At 39.0% G+C, this 21,092-nt stretch overlaps 2 protein-coding genes across 3 annotated transcripts in view; both read right to left on the reverse strand.

Annotated features, from left to right (window-relative positions):
• Positions 1-365: 365 nt before the first annotated feature.
• TCAIM (T cell activation inhibitor, mitochondrial) lies at positions 366-19,720 on the reverse strand. Of its 2 annotated transcripts, none has more exons than XM_071561158.1 (11): positions 19,632-19,720; positions 17,223-17,298; positions 13,940-14,075; positions 13,275-13,428; positions 12,121-12,367; positions 10,371-10,493; positions 7,638-7,735; positions 5,975-6,066; positions 3,817-4,049; positions 3,192-3,323; positions 366-1,432 (listed from the first exon to the last, which is right to left on the reverse strand). In XM_071561158.1, exons 2-11 carry the CDS (start codon positions 17,249-17,251, stop codon positions 1,207-1,209), a joined length of 1,470 nt encoding a protein of 489 aa, XP_071417259.1. In that variant the 5' UTR covers positions 17,252-17,298; positions 19,632-19,720; the 3' UTR covers positions 366-1,206. The 2 variants fall into 2 exon arrangements, with proteins under 2 accessions (XP_071417259.1, XP_071417260.1); XM_071561159.1 differs by lacking the exon at positions 19,632-19,720 and adding an exon at positions 19,001-19,153.
• TOPAZ1 (testis and ovary specific TOPAZ 1) overlaps positions 18,997-21,092 on the reverse strand; it is a 38,774-nt gene continuing 36,678 nt past the window's right edge. The window contains exon 22 of the mRNA XM_071561256.1: positions 18,997-20,078. Coding sequence (XP_071417357.1) covers positions 18,997-20,078 — 1,082 coding nt within the window. The remainder of the gene's footprint in view (positions 20,079-21,092) is intronic.

Genomic DNA, 21,092 nt, shown 5'->3' on the forward strand with positions numbered 1-21,092 from the left:
ACGTTTGACAACATATCAAACAACTTGACACTGAGCCTTTTATAACAGGAGAAAACAGAGAACCACAACAATTCCCCTGCTCAATACAAATAAAAATACAAGTAAGGAAGTGTTTGACAATTTCATAGTTTGGGTTTTTTTTGTTTTTGTTTTTGTTTTTTTTTCCCAGTTATGATGAATTCAAGTCCAGGAACACTAAGCAGTTGGTCTTTCTCAAAAGATATTTTGTGAAGTAGTAATCCAAATACCAAAATCATCTTGGCATGTATTATAATGAAAAAGTGTTCACATGCATTCACACTTTATTTCATGTTTTTTTCAAGGAATAAAGTACCAGTCAAGATCCATTTGTTGTACTGCAAACTCCTTGTTCTTATTGAGAAATACTTACTCTTGCAGACAGTCCCACACAAACTAATGCTTCTTTTCCTTAGATGTCACATTAAACTACTCAGGTTTAAAGTGCTGTGAATGGTATTTGCAATCTGTTATAGTGTAAGTAAAGAGGATTGTCTGTATTTAATGGAGAAAATGCTGGAAAACAAAAAGAGAATGACATCTGCTTTAAAGTAACTGCAGACAGTACACCTGGCATATTTTGGAATTCTAAGGCAACAATGTTGGATCAGCATATGAAACTCTGCTGTAGAGACCAAGTGAATGTACTCCCTTCTTCTGCAAAGTAGAAATATTCTGTTGTTTTTCCCTTGGGTTTTTTACCTAATTCAGTAAGAGGCAGCAGTATGAAATGCCAATATTGCCAGCAGGTAAATTATGTACTCAACTTCTGCATTCAAAAAATTCCTTAAGGTAATATGTAATGTCTAGTTTGAATAGCACACTCTTTAAGGTCATCTATCTGGCAATGTTCGTGTATATTAAAAATACACATGCACATTTTTGCAGATTTACAATTTAATGTATTTTCAGAATTCACTACAAAAATGCAGTTTCACAACTGCTAACATACACTGGGACTTCTACAGTAGTACAGATAATGTACAAATGTCTTTCCCAGAACTACCAATACTGTGCATTGTGCAAAGTGTCTAGGACTCCAATCCTTCTTGAGCAGCAGCTGAAAGAAAATTTGTATGTTGAATACTGATATCAAAATACAGATTTAAATAATTTACTCTTAAAAACATTCATATTTATAACCTCTTACAGAAAATAAACAATTCATCTGGTTATCAGATATGTCCCTCAGTTTTTCCAGTTCCAAGGTATACACAAGTCTCCATCCTGCAGCACAGAGTAGAAATGTGAAATGCAAAGGTGCATGCCCTGTAGGTATGGCAGCGATTCCTCCAGCAGCCGCTTACAACAATCTACCATCTGTGCACTGGAAACACTTGGCTCCTTATACAGCCGGTTCAAACAGAACTTTTCAGTGGAGGTACTGATTAGCTCTTTTTCTGTAATCATCATCCTAACAAATGAAGACAAGACACAGTGACAAAGTTAGAACTTAGTAGCTTAAAAAAAACACCAAAAACCCCCCACCTTGAAATAAGCATTTCAATATATACTGAATACACATTAAAATAACAAATAATGAAGTAAGTAGGTTATATGCATGTAAATAAAGGTGTCAATTCATGTACAGCTATAGTACAGCTGAGATTTTTGTGCAGGCTGATACCTATGTCTGCTCAGAGGTCAGACTGAACACTCTTCCACGAGTATGACCAAGAGCATACCCATGAAGTCACATTTGAAAGCCTGCACCATGACATCTTTTTGCTCACTAAGTAAGGGGGAAAACCAGCAAAATAAATGTCCTATCAAGCTCTATTTTTAATGTAAGGGGTGAAAGCACTTAAATAATGTTGGAAGTGTATTTTTTAACTATAAAATCATGTTCATAATTACTCTTTCCCAATTACAGCAGTACTCTCTATGTCATCAAAACAAACAGTTGATAGGTACAGTCAATTGATGCATATTAAATGTGTCAATTATAACTCTTTAATTGCAGAATTATATGGATCTGGTTAGACCTGATCATCTTAGGGTCTTTTCCAACCTACATGATTCTAAGAATATTGAATTCACAACTTGCAGATGATTTTTTTTCTTTCACCCCAGAGTGGTAAGACACTACATGGCAAACTCCAACTACTCAGAAATAAAGTTAATGTGTAGAAATAAGTAAGTCACTGGAGCTGTGATTGATCAACTAAAGCAGACAGTTTAGGTTCAGCAAGCCTTACTAGCTGAGGCGCTGTGCCACACTAACAATCTGTACTGTAAGCCAGCCTGGCCACAGAAACAGCACCACTGCTGCCCTACAACACAGACCCTGTGCTAGACAGGGCAGAACAGCACAGTGTCTGCGGAGTCACTGAGCAGTGAATCAGCCCAGGCTAAGCACGGACACAGCTACTGACACCCTCTGACTCACATGATAACGCTGCTGTAGGGCCTCACCACCACCCTCCCGGAGCTCAGGATGGGATCCTTGTGTACTTGCACAGCACTGTGCTCTGTTGAGGCACTCAGATGACTGCACAAGAGTCCAGTCCACCTCTGTCAGTCAGGGATGAACTGAGATGGTGAGTGAACCTAGAGCAAGGCTGTGCTCTCTATGGACCATACAGGCACCACCCTCCTGAGTGCCTTCCCTAATACCTGGGCACAAGCCTTCCTGTTCTGTGAGACCTCAGGCTTCCTTGAAGGAATTCAAGTTAGCTGCACTCAGTGAGAATCCCTTGTTAGGTGTTAACTAACCTTTATCTAAACTAACTGAGAAACAACCAGAAATAATGATTCTTGAGTTGGTCTCAGTAGTTTTAGTTTAGATTTTACTGCTTTTTATCACATTGGAATTAGCATTAATAGAAGTCGTGGCTTTTCTTATTCAATAAAAAGGTGTCTTCCTTAAAAAAACCTCCATCTTTCCATTGGAGAAGTAATTGCAAAAAAATTACGCAATTTTGTCTTTTAAGCGAAGAACTTTTATATCTGAATGAAGTACAACTGTTTCTACAAGCTGAAGGAGGGCATTTTCTAACAACTGTTCTTCACTTAATAAAGCTGAAGGGTAAAGTTCTGTTTTATAAAGAGAAGATTTTTCCCACCAAAAGAGTATGAATACATTCTTCAAAGTTCTCCTCCTCCACCAAATAAAAAACATAACATGCAAAAATTTTAATGAGTTAAATGTATCAAGTCACATGAACACTTACTCCTCCTTTCTTTTCAGATTCTCTCTTGCTTCCTGTGCTTTGGCAAAAATAAACCACTGAAGAGCTGTTGGATCACAGACCGTTGGGACCATAAAGTGTCCAAGTTCATGTAAGCTTGGTGCATATCTGTCACTAATGAAACATGATGGAAGTAAAGAACAAGGTATCATTTTTTTATGCAAGTGTTTACATTAATCACTTTCAGAATGAATTGTGAAAATAATATAAATTAGTCACTATCAGAATAATTGGTAAAAATTAATCAAGTTTGATTCACGAGACTACAGAAACATAATACATAATTATTTTTTAAAATTACATTTCAAAATCAACTGATAATACTCAAAAAATAGTCACAAGCATGACAGCACAAAACTTTTGATTTAAACCAGCACACTGCTGAAAAACAGAGAACTTAAGAGTCCAACTTGAATGAAATTAAGCAGGATTTTCTTCAGTCTGATTCCTTCTTAACCCACAAAAATGCACTTAAAACCTTCAGAAATAAAGACTTTGACATAATGAAAATCTGAGATTATATTACTTTTCTTCTTAGTGAGAGCAATAATTAGTGTAACAAAAAAAAAAACTCTACAAGAAATAAACCTTTCCTGCAAATACCTACCTTTCCAGAATCATTTTCAAACCTCGCAGACTACGAGGATGAAAAGGCAATCGACTGTCACGTAATCTATTATAGAAGGAGTTCAGAGTCTCATAGTACTCTTCTAGAGTCAACAAAGGTTGCAGTTCTTCAACATATATTACTTGTATGCCTCCCAGAAGTTGGCTTATCCGATCTTCCAAGAACAGCAGCCTTTTCTGAAGCTTGTAATAATTTGGCAGTCTCTCAAAAATCTGTGCACACACACAAACATTTCATATGTTACAAAGCATAAAACTTAATTATAATAAATTAAAAAAATAACAAGAAACTATAAAAGAGACATTTAAATACGCACACATAGAACCCAAGGGGAAAAAAGAAAATAAAAGAATACCAAGAGTGAGAAATACCAAGTATAAACATTTTGGGACTAAGAATGCAAGTACTTTTCATATTTATACTATGAAGGCACCAAGAGGCCATAAAAAGATGTATGGATGTCCTCTACACATACAGGAATTAATAAAAGCAATATATACTCTGAAGCCTAAATAAAACACTTATCACCACAGTTATAGTGGTAGAGCTATTCCTCATACAGAAGTCACTACTTACCATCTATCCTGTTATTACTATAAAGTAGTTTTCCATACAAAAAAATGCTGCTGCCGGAACAAGTCAAGTGATTTCAAAACAATCTTTTTAGAAATCCAGGAAAGTAGTAGAATCAGAACAGCTTTTGGCACAGTAAAATTTATTGGTTCAGCACTTGCATTTGTTATGGAGAAAAACAGCAAAAATCCTTTAAATGTTATACCTCTGACCAAGCATTGTACAGACTGACTTGGACAGTCTTCTACTGCTTCCTTCTTGCAGTAATTAGTAACAAAAAGCAATAGCACTCAGGACTGCTTTCTAAAATGGGGTAGAATCGGACAATTATGCCCTTTAAAAGCCAAGTGGTTAATCAACCTCATCAAGATTTTCCCTGACTTTTTCTGTGTAACATTTCACATAATCTTCAGTGAATTTTAAAATAAAAAGCCTTTGATTTCAGGTGCAAATATATACCTCTCTTTTGCACCATCACTACAATTAACTACACATACTGACTGTCCCATCGGCATGGCATTTTGTGCAGGTACATGATCTCTTCACAAAGAGATTAGAAAGGTTAGAAAGACAGAGCATTTATCTTTTTAAGGAAGATAGAATTTTAATCAGAACATTTCTATTCCAACGACTATCAACACTCTCAAATCTGAGAACAGAAAGTTTTTTATTAAATTCTGGTTTCTCAGTCTAAGTTTGTAGTAAATCATTCACATTAACCAACCACAGGTTTTTTTCTCCTTCAGTGAAATAGATATAGGCCAAAATTCAAACCAGCACCAGAGAAAGAAGATTGAGTGTTAACTTTTCATATTATTCACTGACTGGACTACAGAAATAGAATATTCTGACATTCTAGCAAGGCAAAATTTCCTACTAATTACCTCCTTTACAAAGAAGTATTTTTTGATAGAACTATCAATAATATTTCAGCAACTGAGATTAAAGGAAAATTACGGAAGTGATATGCTGATATCAGTACGTATTTAATTTTTGGTTCTTTGCATATAATACTTTGTCATTTAGGATGCCAGAAAGTTTATCAACTGAACTTTACACAAGCAGCAGCAGAACTAGCATAGGCACTAAATTTCTGCAACAGCCACACAGCTGCCTAAGAGAACAAAATGGAGTGACAGGGTTGATTAGTAGTCATTGACTGAAATCATCAGTTCACAACTGCCTTTAAATCTCTTATTTACAAAAAATCTGAATAAAAATAATTAATTCTTCACAGAAATGAGCTCTTCATGGATCACGAAATATTCTGCCAGTGCTCACTGCAGAGACTGGAGCAGCGCATAACAAATTAGTTTTCTTTGTATCTAATCAGGGGTGGTACTGCCTTGTTAATGAAAGCAGTAGTAAAGATCTGACAAAGATTGTTCTAAGTAACAGCATACACAGGATTAAATTTAGAATGTAGTGTATATAGTGATGCCGAACATAATAGCTAAGTGTTTGCTTTAAATTCTTCATCAGTTATCTGCACCTATCAATATTTTTGTTATGGTTTCAGTATGGATGTCATACCAAGAGGCGTTACCATTTACGTTACCCTTACTTTGGTCCAGTGATGGTGAACATCCATGGTCCCCAGCATGACATGACCCGCTGCGCTCATACCTGAGCGGTCCGTAAACACCACCGTGCGCCCTGGGGATTGAACACAGCTCGTTACTCCTGGGGGTTACTGCAATCCTTCCCACAGTGTGTTTCTGCATCAGAAATGCACATGAGTAGGTGCTTTTGTTATTCTCAAAACTGGAAAGAGATTCTTGGAAAGTCCAGTTTAAGAAATTTTTTTTCATACAAACCTGACCCAGCCTTTTGCCTGTTTGAACTTGAAGAGTTTTTAGCTATTTGGATTTTTTTCTAATGACTCCTTTTAAAATAAGAGAAAATCTCAGCAGACAGCATATGCAGAGAATATGTACAAATAATGTATATAGAGTAGGAAACACACTATATGCTTAAAGTATACATAAATAAGGTCAAAGTTGGTCAAAGAACTATCAGCACAGCCATTTAAGCCTACTTTCACAGAACTCTCTGCAACATGCAGGCTGTAAGAAACACTTTCACTTTAGGTTTTCACTCCTTTTTTAAAGAGAAAAAAGAGACAACATAAAAGGATAACTCGAGGTGTATTTTTAGGGTGATAAATCAGTTTTGAGTCTGAAAATGATTAGTACAAAGGCCCTCAAGAATTCTTTAGGGTGAAAGCACAGGCAACTATTCATCAAAATAAGCTTCCACAAAAGTCTTCAGTGGGATTACTTACAAGACAAGGCTTAAATAGAAGCTCTTGCTCTCAGAAATCAGTTTTCCAAAATCCCCAAAAAAGGAGCAACACTGACTTTAAGGCATTTAGTCCATCCTTGTACCCTAAGGCAAGATCAACTGCACCTGTATAATTACTGACAGGTATTTGTCCAGTGTGTTATTAAAGATCTTCAAAGATGGAAACTACAACGGGTTCACAAGACAGACTTCTCCAGCACTTTAAATCTGTAGCATGCTTAGGAAATAAAACTAATTTGAAACCTGATACAATTTAAAACTACTACTTATTGTCCTACTCACTCTGTCTTTTGACAAAGTATTAGGTGAACCCTCAAATGAAAGCCACTCAAAATTGACTATCTGCAGACAGGCATAAAATGTGGAATTACAATTAGAGGAAACAGTCACTGCCACAGGTCAAACAGCTGTATGAGAAGAACAGTAGGTCAGATTTACAGAATATTTTAATTTTTCCTGAGAAAATACAGACTTTAATCAAGTTATATTTATGGAACAGAGATGAGAAGAGAAAACAATACAATTTTAAAGGTATTCAAGTCAGTCCTCTTATATTGACTCATTAGAGAGCTAACTCACATTTTTATCTTGACTCTACCATGTGTAACAGTCTATTGCTATCTCTATCCTTTCAGAGGTTCGGTCCATATTTTTCACTTTGTTAGTATTAAGTCTGGTGCCTTCAACTCACTCTGTTAGCATTTATTAAGGAGTAAACCAAAAGCTGAATGTAGCCCACATTAAAAAATACCCACTAGCTTGAAATTAAGTTCTTACCAGATTTTTAGTAAGCCAAGCAAGTTTGTTTTTGCAGTTACCAAAAGCATTTATGAAAAGAACTAGAGTTCCTTTGCCACAGAAGACTCATGCTCATATCTAAATCAATACTATATTAGGATATATGAAACAAGCAACAGAAATACCTTTAACATTCTTTAATACTTCAGGTCGCTGCTGGACTAAGCGAGCCAGACTGTGTAGTTGGCTACAGCGGTGAGCAATACCCCAGCTTCTCTGCCACCTAAATAAAAATATAATTGAAAGCATTTAATTCTCACTATTATTTAAAAAAATCACAGAGGTTGAGATGCAGCTCAAGGTCTTATAACACAAATAAAATAGGAATTCAACAGGAATAAAAGCAAATGCTACCAAAAAGCTGTCCCTGTCGTATGCTATTTGAACAGATAAAAAAATAAATAAAATTTCACAGTGTTTCTTAAAACAAGTCCTGAAAAACCAAAGAAAAAAACCAGACATAGGAGAAACAAATATAAAACCTGGTAGACAGAACAAAATTTGTAAATCTCTCCCCCACCCATTAAGAAGGGGGTTAGTAAGAAAACATCGACAGACAACCCAGTATTTGGTTCAGTCATGGAACATGCAGTTTGTTTGTACAATGTGTAATGTTTGTCCAGAGGAGCAAATACAGTACCTAAGGTCTCCTGGTTTTTTTTCTGGAGTTCCTAGCCCAAAACACTACTATGATTCCAGTGGGAAGTTGCTATGTATTATTCATATTTTACAGTGGAATAATTTTTGTTAAACCATACCAGAGCCAGGTGTTACCTCGGTGACTTTAATATACATAATTTTGACATCTTTTCCATCACAGACAGATCAGATTTCTAACTAAACTGCAAAAACATTTAAATTGTGAAGTATTGAAAAAATACACTCTTTTACAGAGCTGATATAAAAATCTCTCAAAGTAGGAAAATGCCATTCCTTTACTGTACTGGGTCTGTCTGGAATTGAGTTCATTTTCTTCATACCACCCACGTTTTGCATTTTTTGCTAAAACAGTGATCACAACACATCAGTATTTTGGCTATTGTGCAGTGCTGGCACAGTGTCCAGGCCTTCACTTTGTCTTCACTTTTTCTTCCCACTCTGCCCCTCATCATCAGCAAGTAGGCTGATGGGCATGATGCTGGGAGGGGACACAATCAGGACAGGTGATTCCAGCCAACCAAAGGGATATTCCAGACCACAGGTTGTGTTCAGCTATAAATGTGCATGGAAAGGAGCAGGAAAGGGGGATCCTCATGGCTGTAGTGTTTGTCTTCCCAAGCAAGCATTGCACATGCTGAGGTCTGTTTTCCATAAGGGGCTAAACACCTGCCTGCCACTGGGGAAGAGTTAATTAATTCCTCCTTTTGCTTTGCTTCACTTCACCTATTTAAACTTCTACTTCAATCCACATATTTTCTTGGTTTTGCTCTTCCTATTCTCTTCCTCCCACTCCACTGGGGATATAAGTTCAAGTGGCTGTGTGGAGGTGTGGAGACTCAGCTGCTGGCTGGGGTCAACCCACATCATCTCATTTAGGGAAACTTAACTGGCAAAGCCTCACTCTTTGGGATGCAGGAAATGGCACTGTGCCACAGCACTTGTGAGGCAATTTAATCTAATACAAGTAATTCAAGTAACTACTCACTGTTACCTAGCAATACCACTTTGCTTTCAGTAGCACCAGACGGGAATGTAAAAAGATGGCATCTCTTCAGCTGTCCTAAACTTAAACATGGAATAAAGCCAATGACCCAGTTATTTCTCAGACGTTATTTTTCAGACGTTTGTGAACAGTAGCATTAGGCTGCAGGATCACAAATAACAGTTTCCTATTAAAGATACTGGCTTGTCAGACTTCCAACACTCACATTCTTTTCTGTATTATAACAATATAACTCATGGAAGGTTAATAACTCTTCCTGGAACATAACAGTTTTAGTGAATTTTAAGAGCACAAACTATAAGAAAATTAAGTATATACCATGAATAAAAATCAAACCCATGCATTTAATACTAAAGACTGTTTCAGAATCTTAAAAACCCTCACCACAGCACAGTTGCAGAGGATTAGAAATCGTGTTCAAAAAAACTGGCTTCAGCTTAAAGGAAGCCAGTGTCTTTTATAGGGTGGAAGGACAAAAGCATGATTTCAGAAGCTCCAACTCTCTCCTTCCTCGTTTAAAAACCAGAATTTAACAGACGAGCCCATGAAATAATCCCCAGAAGTTTATTTTTCCATTGGTGAATATCTTCACTGCCATCTTCCCACCCTGAATATCTCACTTCAGAACATCCCCACACAAAGGCACAAAATTTAAAAAGGGACTGCAAATTGTTTTCTGGAAAATACTCTGAATAATCAAGGTCTCCAGCTGTACTCAGCCCTTTCAAGCAAACAGATCTCCTCCTACTCTGGAGAGTGGGAAGCTAAACACTCCAAACAAGAACAATTTTTAAGCTTTCCCAGGATGTGAGTATGTACATTGTGCACAGGTGCAATTCACTGCCAGTCTTAGATCTTTGTGGATATTAACCTCAATTCAGGAAAAGCAATTTTAACCAGCAAAACACCACCCAAACTAACACATGCACACAGGTTCTATTTCTATTTATGTGTCTGTCTCAACTGGAGCCTACATTTTTAGTTAAAAATACTGGGTCTCTTGGAGCAGATTGTAACAGGAAACTTCTGTCCTAGTAGAATTTTCCTAGAAAAATACTCAGGGCAATAACATTTTTTCATATATGAAATATAGCTGTTCTGCTGAAAGAAGGCTTTAAAGCTCATGGCATGGTATTAGACAACACTTCCTTGCTTTGGCTGTCTTAATCAAAGTCCAAATGATCCAATTTATTACCTGATATCTGAGAGCTGGAGTTCATGAGAGAGTTCAAATTTTAACCGTTCTAGTTCTTTTCTAAGCGGCAAGCTCTTTTTCAGCTTTTTTACTGCTCTTGCTTCATTATCATCTAGCCAGGATCTGAAAGAGCAGACAGAATACTCAGCAGAAGAAGATGCTGCTCTATTACCTTTCATGCAAACAGTACAGGTTACTGAATTTACTGCTAATATAAACATTTTATTTCAAATTACCAGATAAAGGGATTTTTTAAAAATAGAGGATAGAGATTGAAATTATTGAATGCTTCACCTTAAGTAATCTACAAAGGAAAACCTGGCACTTTGAAGGGGACTAGGGAATCAAACTGAACCAAAAGACACTGACAGTGTAAACTGTTAAGACTTAGTGGTAAGAAAGGCGTAGAGAGTTGCAGATGAGTGTGATTTCAGGGGGTAGCTTCAGAACTATGTGCTTTAATGAAAGAACTTCCACACATCTACCTTTCAAAAAGAAAAAAGCCACAACAAAACCCAACAAAAAAAATCCAACCAAAGTGAACACAGTAGACTATCATATACAGGGGGTGGTACTAAAGGGCTGAGTTAGACAGAGCTGACATGAACACAGATTAAACGGGTCAAAGTTTTATAGTTTTTTTGCCAATAATCGCAACCAGACAAACATGACTCATTAAGTACATCTAAAATTTCAATAAATAGGTAATTCTATTTCTAGGGAAAAGTTACTCTTTAAGAGATTTAGCCTTTGCTCACAGCATAAACTTATTTTCATATTCTTATTTTTATAAACAAATACTTCTGTTCTCATGGAATGGAAGCAAAAACATTCAAGCTCAAGTAAGAAGAGAGGCCCAATGCCAAATGGCTAGATATTAAAAGGAGACTGTTAATACATAACTGTTTGTGGCACTTCTTGTAAATGAGTAAAAATAAGTAAAAATGTTCTCTACTATGTTAAATGCCAGTTAAGTGTTTTACAACTGCATATATTACAGCACTTTTACTTGTGAGGTGGTATGCAGGATGAGGGGAATGCTCTCCTCTATAGATCCTTCCAGCACCATCCTGCATTCACTTCAAATGACACAAAGTCTCATTATTACAAAAAGTTTTTCAAGGTCACAAAATGTGTTATGTGTCCCAAAATGAGCACATACAGATCTTTTTTAACCACCAACTTTTAATACACAACATGCTACATTTAATGCAATTTCAGTCCTTATAATTGCATTCATTTAAATATTAAGGTTGGCATGCTGAACAACAAATGAGGAGCACAACACTCAGGCAAATTAAAACCTTTTAACCTTAGTTTTCATGTATCATCTCCCACTGCCACCAGAATGTGATAATGAAATAGCAACAATAAAGTGGAGAGCCATAAAGTTTTGTGTTACAGAAATACTGGAAAAGGTAAGGAGCTATTTAGAGCAAGTAGAACTTCTGACCCCTTCTAAATTGACACCAATATTGCACAAATCTGAAAAACTAAATCAATCCAAACTGGATGGATGAAATATGAGTGCTGGGCAAAGTTACAAGAATGCCTCAGCTTAGCTGGCACTGTACTTTCCCCAGGAGCTCATTAGAACCCTCTTTAATTACAAAAAACATGACGAAGTTACACATTGGACAATAAAGTTTTGTATTGTTCAGAATGCTTATTGCCTGCCTTAAGAGAACTTGGCATTAGAGTAAGACCAATTCAGGTTACAAAATGTCCATTCAGTGAAAGCATTACATACATTAAAGTTGTTTCCACTCTCTGGGCTTGTTCTAGTTCCTCCTCGGGATCCTTGAATCCAGTAAAGGAATAGTAAGTCTTATCCCATTTGATAGGTCTGTTCACTGTGCTTGTTGCTTCCTTGTCAGGCTGAGAGTTCACATTCAGACTTTGAATATGCTCTGTAGATAAACTGCAGGAATTGAGAATATCCAATACTGTGCTCAGGAGATCCCTAGTATGTAATGTAAAACTGACTGCTCGAAACCCTGTAAAATACAAGTATTATTTAATTACAATTATTTAAAATGCATTTGCATTTCTCTCCTCTTACACAAGAACCTGAACAAGGCACAGACAGCTGGAAATTATTATAATACTGTTATTTCAATACTCACTGCAAAACTCAAGTGCAGTTTAAGCATGTCCCATGACAGCTACTGGGCCAAACTGCCCTGTTAGAAAGCAAGCTTTTGACTCAGGAACAGAAGACAGCTTCTTCAAATGTTACTTAAGTACACTGGACATAACACTTATATTTTCTTGAAAAACAGTATAATCTTGTTTTCTAGGCCTAGGGTCCCTCACAATTTGCTCAAGTATTTTGACTGTCAGGATACAGAATGTAAAATTCATCTGTTAGGCAAGGCATATGGGTGCACCAGAGAGAAATATGTAGAACAAAATTAATCAAAAGCAATTTTCCAAATTTGACAGTATTTTTTGCACACTCAGAGATAAGAGACCATGTGGTAAATTGAAGCTTCAGATGTTACACAGCTTTGGCTTACAGAGTAAGTTCCTACTGATCCTACAAGTACTCTGACATTGTGTACAACACATTTACCAGCAATGAGGAGAAGGATCCAACTGCTGTTCAGTTAAACACAACAGTGCTACTAAAAGCAGAAAAATTGTAATTTACATGCACCAAGGTTTTTTACTTCCTCATACTGTAACTTGACCTCAGCTCTGCAATGTCTCATCCTTTCAATGCTTTTAAAAGCTCAAGATGTTTAATTACTTGGGATGGTCCCAGCTGTCTGATCTAATACCTGTTTTCATAGTTTGACAGGATTTTATTTAGATGAGAAGTCTCTGTGACTGCACAAGGCTAAGTAATGGTCTGAAAGAACTGAAATACAGGAAGATACATTCTGCACGATATAAAAGCACCTGAAGCACTGAAGGATTCTTGAACATTAGAAGAGTTTGGTTCTGTTTCTCTTACATAAAAAGTAAGCTGAGTTGGCTTCAAGGAACGAAATCCTGGTTTCTGAAGGTTCTCCAAGTAGCCATTTAACCTCTTCAGAGAGTTTTCATTAACTTCCTATTTAAAAACAAAACCAAAAATTATAATTATGAATTTGGTAATTTTTCATTTAAACCTTTTTAATCTTACATGCAAAATTAGTTTTTTACAAAATGCCAGTTGCTCTTAGTAAGTAGTGATACAGTTCATATTCTCAGCATTAATAATTATCTTGCATGGATAAATTTACATGATGTACATACTTGTACATTCCAAACCCCACTTTTAAGGCTTTCAAGCTTAAAGAAATCCATTGATTCTATTATAATGCACAGCATTTCAAAGTGATAAAGTAATATGTATTGCCAGAAGGATTTTATTTACAACAATTAGAAAATATGAGTAATAAATAATGGATGTTTAAGGGCCCTATCCTTGCTAAAAATAAAGGAAGTGCATCTTTTTCCTGTGATGCCGACCATATTAAATTCTAACACTATGTTTGTCTCTCTGACAGAAATAAAACTAGAAAATTTCCTCCCTTGATATATGAAACATTTACAAAGAAAGCATACTAAAAGATTTTTACCCTCTCTTTAGGATGCTGGCCAAAGAAATCTGGATGTACAGCAAAATAGAAAGGTCTGAGAGCATTGATGGCATCAGCTCCGGACAAAGCTCTTGACTGAAGAACAGATTGTAGCAATATCTTGTCCAAACATAACCTAATAAAGTAATAAAATATTTATGCATGGTGCAACCAATCAAATGACAAACAGATATGAATTACATTAGAATGTGACAGAATTCAGTAAACATTCACAGCTGCAAGTATAATAATTTAAAACTGACATCAGAAGTCTCAGTTCTGGATTTTTCCCCGGGGATTCACAAAGCTGTATTTTGACAGAGCCAATCCAACAGGTTTAAGAGATGCTGCGTGCTAATGGCTGATTAAAGACATGTAAATAAGTACAGGAACTTTTCCCTCTACCTTCTCAAGCCTCAAATATAAATTCCCCAGTCAATTAGTTCAAATTACAAATATTTGCTTTAGTGGTATTTTTGGTAGCTATTACTGAAGCTGCTCTTAAAAGCCAGTCCTTACATATTTTTGAACCTCCAAGTTCAAAAGCCAAGCTCAGTATTTTTCAAGCAGTTCCAAAATAATATGAGATTTCACCCAGGAATTATAATCACAATTTAATCCAAAAATTTCTACATTAGTTTCTGAGTTTTGCACACTTGTGTCCATAAAAAAAAAAAACAAACCCCACTTTCTTAAACATACTCTTTTATAGAAAATATCAAGTAAAAAGACAATATTTTTTTGCCCTATCATCTTCACTGACTTAGAACAAACAAGGACTAAAAAGAATTTCAATGGAAGGAAACAAAGATTGTTTCACCTAAGATCAGAAAGAAAAGTTAAGTTGAAGAAGTTCAACAAAGTTCAGAAAGTGCAAATTATTAAATACCAGCAACTATGCAGAAATTAAACAACAGTTCTCTAACAAGCACACGTGTGTAACAGAGGACTCAAATGGAAAGAAAGATAAAATCTACATTAAAGACCACCTGCCATAGTTCAAAGGTGATATTCAGGTTTAACAAAGTAATTACCAAGAGATAGTATATATAGAGACAACAAGAAAATGTAAATATTCAATGCTTCTCCTTCACTGATTTCACAGGCTAACAAATTCAGTGGGCCATTTTCTGTGATTAATGTTCATTTTAGTTTGCAACTCAGAGGGGCAGACTCTGCTCTGTTAAGCAGTACCATGCTGTTTCACTCTTCACAGTATCATTCAACCTGCAAACCCTGAATACACGGCAGGCTGGAGACAAAGCTGCTTCCAATTCACATAAAATTAATGACTTTATTAGTAAGTTTTCAGGACTGTTTCACAGAGAGCTGTTTGTCCAGCACCCCAGACTGAATAATCATCCACAGAAACATGTGAGGCTTTCCTGACTGCTGTCATTAATTTAAAAAAAAATCCAAAAAATCCCCAAATTTGTGCTCAGGCAGTAAGCAGAATTCTTCATTTAAATGACAACAGTTTAGCTTTCAAGCTGATGCAGTGACCCTTTACTTTATCTTTTTTCTGTCAACTTATCCAGATTTTCAATTAGAAACATAAAAGCAGTTCAGCCTAATGTTTTCTGGCTAAGAGTTAGGCAAATATTTAATTAGTAGGTCTTAAAAGTCTTGCTGAAAACAGAAGTTTATGTAGAAGAGCGGGACAGAACACCCATGATGGAAGAAGACTGACGAAATGTCAAATCCATGTTACTAACAATAATTTTCATGTGTGGATTAAATGGAAGGAAAAGAAAAGATAAAATGTATTACTGGCAAACACTTCTACCTCTTTGCTGACTACAACTCAGAGGCTTTAAGGCTGGTCATCAGTACAGTCCATGATCCTACTCAAAATAGCAGGAGATGGTGAAGTAGCAGAGCAATGGCATGTTTTTATGAAGAGTGAAAGCTCTCAGTGACAATGCCACGGTTGGTCTGTGATGCAGGAAAAACACCTCCACTAGACCCAGCAGGAAAGAGCGCAAAGCACACTGGATGAAAGTCCACTTGGTCCTACGCCTGACAGTTTTGGGCCTCAAAACACCAAAATGATTGTCTTGCTGGGAAAGAAAAACATCTGCTATTTCTTTCCAGCAAAGGAAAAAAGTAAATTAACCTGTTACCTATCCAATAGCAGTTTTGATGAGCAGCCAGGCAAAAAATCCACATTCTCCTAGACCCAGCTGCTAGGAGGAAGAGGAGCTCAATTTTCTGTTCACCTTATTATACACCATTTCCCACATCCACTCTCATGCTACATTCCATGCCATTCCAGTAGTTCAGGAAAAAGTTCCAACATACCTGGAAACTATTCATCATACTTCCAAATTTATTAACCATAAATTTCCATCTGCTATTCTAAAATAAAAATGGCCAAGTATGGCTAACTTTTGTTCTCTTGTTTTCTATCTAAACAACACCATCATGTGGGTAGGAAGGCTCAGGATTCCAGCCAGAAGTCTATTTTGAACTTGCTTAAAAGAGAAATGCTCGAAGGCCAAAATTAGTCTGTGTGACAGAAGGAAGAATTCATTCACTGAAGGTGAAAGACAGAACTCTTCGGCATCTTTCAAATGAAGTGACAAATCAAGTGAATTAAAATGGATTTAGAGAGAAAAATGAAAGAAAGATGTTTATGGCTTCACTCACAAGGAACCAGGATTGTCCCAAGAGATTCATTTAGATCTGAAGAGCAGAGAAAGGCTTCGTATTAAAATCAAGGTCATAACCACTTTGAGGACAGTGTCTCCACTTCATGAAAGATATGAAACACAATCTCTACCACAACGCATTATGCAATCACAGTGTAGGATTTAATTTATTGATTAAATAATTCCCTCCAGCTTTCTTTTTCTTCACATGTCTCTGAAGTTTAACTTTTTGGCTTATAGCTTTGGCACTGAAAAGCTTGGTTAAATTAAGCCCACAGTTGTAGACATATTCACACATTTTGAAACACTAAGCTTTAATAACTCAATAGTGCAGTCATATACTGGGTATCATATTCAGATTTAGACTACCCCTTCTCATAATTAAGCTATTTTAAATTCCTTGTTTTGTTGAGAGCCTTTTTAATGTCTCACTCGAGGACAGGCATATGGCTTTTGGGGATTTGCAACTGTAGATGCGCTGCTGAAACCTTCAAGCTGTAAAGACGAGAACTTCCAAGAAATAAGCATTAAACAAAAATACCAAACCAGTTTCACACAGATGCAAGTCATATACAAAAACATACATACATAAACACGTGCCAAAGTTAAATTAAGCCAGCAACATGCCATACCTTCTCACGGTTCTCAAGCAGCAAAACATTTCAGCAACTCAATGGTCAAGCCAAATCTCAGCCATCCACCAACTCACTTAAAAAAAAAAGAAAAAAATTCCTGTTTAGTATGGACATGGGCATTTTCCCCTGTTACTTCTCAGTGCATTCTCTAAATCTTATGTGATAACTTTTGAGGTCACAATAGTAATATAAAATTGAGCAACCACACATAAAATCTACAGCTTTGTGTAAGAATGTTTTCAATTTCCTCTGTTAACAGTGAATCTTGCCAATATTAAGAGTTGTTACCATATTTTCATTTGAGGATGAATATTTAAAGACATTCTAGTTAGGGAAAAAAAATCAAAAAAATTATTTATGGACAATATTTTCCAGCTCTTCCTGATGTTCAAGTTTTGTTTTGAATGAAAGCAAAAAAATAGAAGCTTTCTTTATGCACTAATATATAGCAGCTCATGGAATTCAATGTAAATTTTTAGCAAGCCCAAAACTCTCAAACAAATGGTAATACCTTAAAATGTACATGCCAAATATTTTATGGGAGCATAATAAAAAAACAAAGGGAAAGACACTGTCTTACAACATTACCTGGGGATCTTTTATCAGAAGTTTACTGGCATTCCTAAAAATGAATTAGCAATTTTTACCAGTAACTTCTGCACTAAGCAACTGTAGGTGAGCTTTCCAACAGCAGACAAAGCCCTTGGCATGTCAGAGTGCAAACATGCACCTAATTATTAGGGATTATGAAGGAAGCTCCCTATTGGTAATGTTTCTTATATGATTTCATGTACTTTTTAAAAAAATATACTTTTCTTTGCACTTTCCAAAATAACATGCTAATTCTGCTTGCTGTTTTAAAGCACCCAAGATGAGCAGGTATCAGAGAAACACCAATCACGTCCCAATATAGTGTGACAGTTTCCATGACTACTTTGCAGAACACCTGAAGTTTTAAAACTGCATCGTACTAATAAAAATATACTTAACCAAGAGGTAAGTGGTTTACTGGATGTTTTACTAGAAGCAGACAGTGGGAGAAAAAAATATGTTGAGCTAAAATATTGCCAGAATACTCAATAACTTTTGTCTTCTGACTTTCAGCTAGGTAGGCAAGACAGTAATAATGTCATTTTTAGTCTCCATAACAACTGTCCTAATCATAAACTACGTTAAATACATTAACAAGCTCTCTGGTAATAAAACCCTTCTCTCTCTGTAATTTCAGCTTCAGGCATTTCGGCAGAGGATGGAAAATAACCAACAATCTCATTAATCCGTGGTGACGCTTTATATAACCAGACAAAAGCATCATTGTTTCTTGCTTTAAATGCTCTAATAACTGCTCAGAAATTGGTACGCTGCTTAGTTAAAAAACTAAATCTCCTCCTGTTGACCAGGTTTCCGTGCACCGCTGCTAACACAGAACAAAGTATTACTTCTTTTGCAGTCACTTCGCAAAAGCCTTTGGCAGGCGGAGGTTGCACATCGGGGCTGCTCCCACCGGGCCCGGGTCTGTCCCGGTGCTCCCCCAGCTGCGCTCGGGGCAGCGTGGAGGGAGCAGCGTGAGAACAAACAGGGCAGCAGCGCTCAAAGAACAAACGCGGGCCGACCGGACCCGCGCTGTGCTTGGCAGGAATCAGGCAACAGTGCTCTGAGCGCTGAGGCAACTTTACCGAAAACAGAGCCCTAGTATAATTCGCTTTAATATTCACTGACGGAAAGGTCTTCCCAAAAGGCGGCAGAAAGGACAGCGATCCGAATGGCACCCTCACCAACAAGACACAGGATAGGGCGCCAGCGATTCCGAGCCGAGCCGCGCCGGGCAGAGGTGAACCGAAACAAGACGAACCCGGCGGAGCCGAGCCGGGCAGAGCCGAGCCCGAGCGGAGCCGGGCCGGGCCAGGACGGGCCGTGCCGAGTTCAGCCGTGCCGAGCCCAGCCCAGCCGAGCCGTGCTGAGCCCAGCCGTGCCGTGCCGAGCCCAGCCGAGCCGTGCCGAGCCCAGCCGAGCCCAGCCGTGCCGTGCCGAGCCCAGTCGAGCCGTGACGAGCCCAGCCGTGCCGTGACGAGCCCAGCCGAGCCGTGCTGAACCCAGCCGTGCCGGACGCGGCGCCGCCGCCGGGCCCGTGTCCCCGCACACGTAGGGCCCCGCACGGGCTCGCTCCGGCCCGCGGCCCCCGCTCTTCCCGCCGGGACGGAGCCAGCGAGCCCGGCCCGCTTTCAAAGCAGATTCCCCCCACACCCGCTACCGCCCGGGCTCGGCCTCGCACCGTCCTCCGGCCGCCGTCCGAGCGGCCCCCCGAGCAGGACGGCAGTGAGGTCGCCCTGCGTTCCCCGATCCCCTCCTCCCCTGACCCGCCCTCGCGGAGAGGCGCGGCGGGGACATAGGCCCGGCCCCGCTTACCGGCATGGCCGCACGGCGCCCGCCGGGGCTCAGCCCCGTCGCCCCGATCGCACCCATGGCCGGCCCCGGGGCGTGCCCGGGGATTCCCGCGGGCGGGGCCGGTCTGGGAGCCCTCCCCGCCCCGCCCCGCCCCGCGCAGGCGCGCAGGGCTTGCCCCGGCAAGCGGCGCCTTACCCGCCCACCGCCCCTTGCGACGCCTGCAGTCCCTGCCCAGCCCACGGCCCCTTCCCCGCCCACGGCCTTTTCCGACGCCTGCAGTCCCTTCCCATCCCACGGCCCCTTCCGACGCCTGCAGTCCCTTCACAGTCCACGGCCCCTTCCGATGCCTGCAGTCCTTTCCCACTCCAGCTGCCCCTTCCCGCTCCAGGGCCTCCCGCCTCCGGCCCCGAGGCTGCTGTTGGCAGAGGACAGGCAGCAGTTCATCCCAGTGCTTGCATTGCCTTCGTTCTGCAGAACGAAAACACCAAGAGGGACCAGCCGTCAGGTTTGCGGTCCCGGCGGGAAGGTGAGAGCTGTTCAGCTGCAGTTACACAGAATCAGGTTGGAAAAGACCTCTGAGATCATCGAATCCAACCTATGACCCAACACCACCTTGTCAACTACACCACGGCACCAAGTGCCCCATCCAGTCTTTCCATAAAGACCTCCAGGAATGGTGACTGCACCACCTCCCTGGGCAGCCTATCCAACCATCCCTTCTGTGAGGAAATTCTTCCTCTGTCCAACTTAAACCTTGCCTGGTGCAGCTTAAGACTGTGTTCCATCTGTTTTAATAATGCTCCGTGTTCACACACATTCACGCATCTATTTTTCTTCCAAGGTCGTCAAAATGCATCTGATACACGGACATGGAACCTCAGAGCAAAACGTTGCTGACAGAGTTTCAGAACGAAGGGGTGTTATTAACTGTTAGGGTTTGGAGTTATTTGCCTGCAATCTATTGCATTTCCAGGCAGAAAAGGTTAAAAAGAGGACTGATAAGGAACTAACTGTAGTTCAGTGAAGCTTTAAATCAAGTTAACACTCTCGCAGCCCTCGGGGGATTTTCTTAATTTCCATAATGTGCAGCATGTTTTTTGCTTCCCAACAGAAGCCGATCACAGTTATGTAAGCAAATTGGTTGCATAATTATGCAGATGAAAAAATAATTGATTCAACAGAAGAGTATGCTGTTCATTTCACCTGGGATTTCTTTTACCTTGTTGAGAACAAAATAAACTGGGAGAGGTCATCAGCAAGTGGCACTGCCAGGTACCACTTCCATTGCATAGGCCTCCCGCTCCTGCCCTGGCACAGGAATTAATTCCTGCTTTTTTGCTAAGTCTCAGCACTTCAGCTGATAGGAATAGTACTGTGGCTTTGTCTGGTTGTGTTATTCCCCATCGATACCCACGACACATCCCACTGGCTCAGCAAGAGTGGCACAGATCTCCACACTGAAAGCTTGTTTCATACCAGACA

This window comes from Pithys albifrons, chromosome 7 (assembly GCF_047495875.1).
Source record: "Pithys albifrons albifrons isolate INPA30051 chromosome 7, PitAlb_v1, whole genome shotgun sequence".
Classification (NCBI taxonomy): Eukaryota; Metazoa; Chordata; class Aves; order Passeriformes; family Thamnophilidae; genus Pithys; species Pithys albifrons.